Consider the following 5249-nt stretch of genomic DNA (forward strand, 5'->3'; position numbering starts at 1 on the left):
GTGGAATGCTTCCTATCCGACACAGCTGAACGGAGAAGCGTGGTTCGGGGCTTCACGGCAAGTTATTGCTGGCTTGTGCTCATTTGGAGTTTCTATCACCACTATTTTTTTTTTTTTTAAATCAAAACAGGAAAGAAAAGAAAACCCACGCTACAGTTGCAGTGTAAAGTTTTAAATCAGACTTGAGCATGATAACCCTTTTATGCCCTTTCCATGCAGACTTTTTATGACAGCTGATTTTCTCCCCCTGGCTGCCATCCTAGCTAGACCATTTTACAGGTTAGAGGCGCTGCTGGCTGAACCTGTTTGTGGGGAATATATGCCTTTCAGATGATCTGGAAAACCAGTCCTCCTGTTACTGCTTCACCTAAGAGGGATAAGGGGGAAAAGGTGGCACCACCTTCCCCGTGTGTGCTCTTAGAAGCTGAACACAGAACAATTTTTAGGATGAAGCAAAGTGAGCAGGAGGAGAAAAACAAGCCAAAAAAAAAAAAAGACCAACCCAACAGTGGAGGAAGCTAAGGGAGACGGTGGAGGCTCAGATCTGGGGTATTTAGGCAGGTATCGGATGGTTGTTCAGAAAGAGGATGTGCCAGGCCACCCTGGCACATGGACCCCAGCAGCAGGGAGATGATCGCAGCCACTACAGGGAAAATTTTCCTCTTATCCAGCATCCTGTACTTCTAGTCTTAGGATCACCAAGTAAGAGTTGCAATCTCAAGCCATTGTGAATTATCACTCAAAATACAATCTTGGGTTTTTTCAACAGAAGTCTGTCAGCTTGTAGTACTGCCAACCCATTGATTTCCCAGAAGCCTTGAATGTTTTTTATCACCGTTTTGAAAATATTAATGAGCTATTTTATGTCATCTCGTTGTTGGCTTTTGCTTTTATAAATTATTTCTTGTAACAAACTTACATATGGCAGACCATTATATCGATAATAGCACAGTCTGTTGACAATAGCACTCTCAACTCTCTTGAATTTTCAAGGTAAATCACATATTATACACATTTTCAAAGGAATGTTGACCTCAGTGCTCAAGTGGTTCACATTCCAGTTTCTCATAGTCTACATGTCAGGTTTCTTTTCAAAACCTTTTTTAAATAAGCAAGCAAAAAATTAAGATAACTATAGGAATTCATCTTGAACACTTATCTTTATTTAGATTGGCCTTTATGCTTTAATTGAATAAGCAGATGCCAAGGGAATGTTATGTGCGTTCCTCTCTTGTGAACCAAGCAGGATTCAAGGAAAAGTCTCTTTTAAGAGATGCGCATCTTTCACCCATTTTGCCTTCAATGTATTTGCTTCCCAAGTACAGTAAAAAATATCCTACTGCTCTCTTGTAGCTTGTCAGTGTGTGCGACTTACCTTTAGAGGGCACCATTTTGTTGGCACTGAAGTTTTCCAGGCTTCTCAGAGCTTCATTAGCGAAAGTGAAGGATGAAAGCCTCTGTGCCCACCGTCAGAAAAAAAAAAGAAAGATTTGCATTTGTGCACTCGACAGAACTGGTGTTGAATGAAGTCTACTTATGAGAGGAAATCTGTTACCGTAAGTAAAAATAAAAAACTCGGGAGATGCCCCTCCATACTGCTGTTGACCAAGAATTTATGTTTATTTACCTTGGAAGATGCCTTTTTCAATACCTAATGTTAAACAGGTTATTGTTAAGAATAATTAGTATCAACTATTCTTTAGCTTGATCACAGGAAAAAGAAAAATCTTCTGAGTTGATAATAAAACAAATGCTTATATTGTGAAACATTCCTTATCACTGTGTAATCTGTCATCAAGAAAAATTGATCTTGCGGTATTTTCCAAAATTATTAATTTAGCTTTAAGTAGCTAAAAATAGTAGTAAAAAGCTTTAAGCTTTTAACTTACTCGAGCAGTGGGGCTTTCACCATTTTCTATGAAAGAGGAGCCTGTTACACAATCGCTCATCTGCAACTATCTCAGCATTCAGTAAGAGAGAACGTGCTTAGCCTGAGCAAGCCCACCAACTTTGGGAAAGAGAAAGGAGAGCATAATTCACGTGGAGATGTGTAAGTAGCATGAACCACCCTGCAGATGGTGTTCACACCGTAAACACTGTTGAGATTTGTGGAGCAGGTCCTACACAAATCCTTTATTTCTGAGACATTACTAAAGTATATGAACATTGCAGCAGGGATGACACCTATCTGAGCACCTTAACAGCGGTGAAGGCAACAGGGGGACAAATTTCTTGATCTTTCTACAGTCCTGCAGTAACAAGGCTTCTGAGCTGTACTCAGCTCCAGAATTATGGTGACTCTCAGGACCACAGTATAACAAGTTCATAGTTCCTGTAATTTCTTGCATTGCATTTTTTGTAGGGAGTGATTACAAATACATACCACAGGTTCAATCTGATATTTAAATGTTTCACTTGTTCACAAATCAAATCCCTTGCCTTAATGCACAAACAAGTATCCAATTAAAAAATTGCTGGATGCTATCAGTTTAATCTAGAATGTGGGGAGAATGTTTACAGAGCTTAATATTTACATACTGTATTATTTACATTTCAAAACAAAATATTGTTTACTTTTTTTTGGTATTGCCAATAACATACCTATTCAGTTTTGTGATCTTAATTTTTGAATTTTCAGCTGGAATGATCCACATTTACCGAGTTGTGCTGCAAAAGCTGGAAACTGCACTTCAGGACCAAAGCACTTTGTCAGCTCGAGGGCCCTTTCGGAGTAAATCTTTAAGCTCTACAGTATAATGGGTAAACCGAAATGACAGACGTGAGCATTCACTGTGCCTTTCCTGGAGCAATGGAGCAGTTCGACTCTTATGTAAGACTGCAGCATGCTGCCAGTCCCTTGTATCGGGCAGCATCTGAGGCAAGCACTTCATGTGACCCTTAGCCATCCCAAACAGACCAATATTAAGTGAGACATAAAATGTACACATGACATAACCATTTCTCCTGAGAGCTGCCCAGGACAAGAATTTCCTACTGACTGCTGCAGTAACAGACATTTAATTTTAACTTGCCACTAAAATAAAGCATTCTGTGGGTAGAAGGAAGCGAATGGGTGGGAATTGAGTATGGAGGTTATTCATGTCTCAACATGAATGTGGCAGAAAGATCAGCAATATTTTTTTGAGTTTGATTTACGTGGCCAAATTAGTCTGACAGCATCTGTTAAAAAGTGCCCCGAGACCCATTTCATGCCTGCTTTTACTCATAGAGCCAAAAGGAAAACTGCAAATGTCATGAAATGCTTTTTAATTACACCTTCGCTGCCCAGTAAAACACTTAATTTTAGAAGTGTCCCAAAAACAATAGTGTAATTTTCATTTACTTAGAAATGCACTGACCTGGCATTCTGACTTGGTCTGAAGGACAGAGCCAGAAAAGTAGAAAATGCAGTTTCAGCATTTAAAAACATGAGAGAAACAGCTGACTGTCAATTTTACCACATCAGGCATTATAGCTGAAACCCCTTGTGTGCCATACAGAAACTTAATGCTGTGCGGGATTGTAGCATGTTTTGATGTACTGAATTTGCCCGATAACAAGTCTGAGTCATCGGGTTTTTTTCTGGCCTACCTGCATCAGCCTGGGTTTTGTGGGGTTGCCAGGGCTCACAGAATTTCCTCAGGGCAGGAAGGAATCTCTGGTGGTCCTGTTGCCTGTCTTTCCTCTGAAATCCCACTGACCTAAATGGAGGCAGATTTTCACATGAAATTACACTCTGGGATTCTAGTTTATGTCATAAAGAGGTGGCGCTTGGATGTGGCTAAGTCTACAGTGGAATGTGTAGTCCTTGTTTGACATGAATATAATATTTTATTTTTAAGCATTCTGGATGCTGTGGTCTATCTTTGTTTCCCCTGGAACATATAAACTGACTGAGACTAACCCAAAAATTTGGAGGATCATTCCAGGTTTGGGAATGGGAGGTAGAGATTCCCAGAGTAGCGTCCTCAGACCCCAAAACCACAGCCTGCAGCTTTTACCTGGTGTCGAATGAGCTGCTGGACATCTTTTGCTGTGCACTGCGCACCCTCGGATTGTGCTTTATGGAACAGCCCTCTTCCTGGGAAGAGCATGCTATGTGATAATTGTTGTCAGGAAAGATGCGAGGCTGCTTATTTGAAAATTTACACTGAAATGATACTCTGGCTATGCTGTACATTGTGTTTCTACAAATGGAAGGACATGCAGTTTTTAACCATGGCCACACAAGGTGAGGTGGTTCAGGGCAGCGATCAAGTGAGGGACCTGCCAAGGGATTGTAAGAAAGATTTTTTTTTTTTTAATCTCAGCAGTTTGCAGTTGCCAATATTTTCACTTCCGAGGAGTGTCCTTTCTTTAGCTGACTGCTTGCCCTAGCCATCCGAGTTAAAAATTGCTCACAAATCAAAAATTTTTAAAATATTAGAAGCCATTTTAACATATTTATTTGAAAAAGGGGCAGACTGTTGAGTGAGGAGGGCAGAAATCACTTAAAATCTCCCTATTCTTTTTATGATCATGGTGGTTATCTGTGCATTAGATACTTGAACTTCTTTGTCATACCCCGGCAGAATGAGGACAGACCACCTAAGGAAGCCTGGATGGCATAAATAATGATATTGTGATATGTTTTGAGTCCCTGGCATGACACGCTAAAGCAAAGAGAACCGTTTTGTTCCTGTACCCTGCAGGCTTGCTCCACGGGAGGCAGTTTGGGGTGGAAGAAGGGTGAATACTGGCAGGCCACATTATTGCTCAGGCTCTTCTCGTGATTCCCCTGCGACACCTGGTAGGTAACCACGGGGATTTTGCTGCCAGGACACCTGAAGGTTGTTGGAGGTTTTACGTTCTGCCCGTGCCCCAGAAAGGTTTGCCTGTTGGCAGCTGGGACGCTGCGGCCTGGTGCAGGGGTTTACCCCAGGATGGTGGTTGGTGGGAGGCCGTGCCCCGCTCGCTGTTCTCTTTGGGTCACCCTGGGCTGAGGGAAACGCTTCTGGGGAGCGCTGTGGTGCCCCGGGGCAGAGGCCGCTGCAGAGCGGGTGTCCCGGGACGGATGCCTGGCGAGATGGGGGGTTTTGGAGGGAGGGGTGGGACGCCCGATTCAAGGGAAGACGAGGGCGTCTGAGGGGAGAGGTCAGAGGGTCTTTAGGGGCACACCCGGGGGCATCCGAGGGGGAAGAGCTGAGCCCGGGGCCAGGCGGCCGCCGGCCGTGAGGGGAGGTCCGCTGCGGGGCGGCGCGGCCCGCGGG

General features: G+C 43.1%; 2 protein-coding genes across 2 annotated transcripts in view; one reads left to right on the forward strand and one right to left on the reverse strand.

Moving 5' to 3' along the window:
* The window catches only part of RUFY3 (RUN and FYVE domain containing 3), a 63949-nt gene that overhangs the window by 57772 nt on the left and 928 nt on the right, over positions 1-5249 (forward strand). The gene's annotated exons all lie outside the window — the stretch shown is intronic.
* The window catches only part of GRSF1 (G-rich RNA sequence binding factor 1), a 16705-nt gene that overhangs the window by 9928 nt on the left and 1528 nt on the right, over positions 1-5249 (reverse strand). Inside the window, exon 2 of the mRNA XM_026847906.1 lies at positions 4685-4823. Within this exon, the coding sequence (XP_026703707.1) occupies positions 4685-4823 (139 nt within the window). The remainder of the gene's footprint in view (positions 1-4684; positions 4824-5249) is intronic.

The sequence above is a fragment of the Athene cunicularia genome (assembly GCF_003259725.1).
Source record: "Athene cunicularia isolate RWA chromosome 4 unlocalized genomic scaffold, athCun1 chr4_part2, whole genome shotgun sequence".
NCBI classification, from domain to species: domain Eukaryota; kingdom Metazoa; phylum Chordata; class Aves; order Strigiformes; family Strigidae; genus Athene; species Athene cunicularia.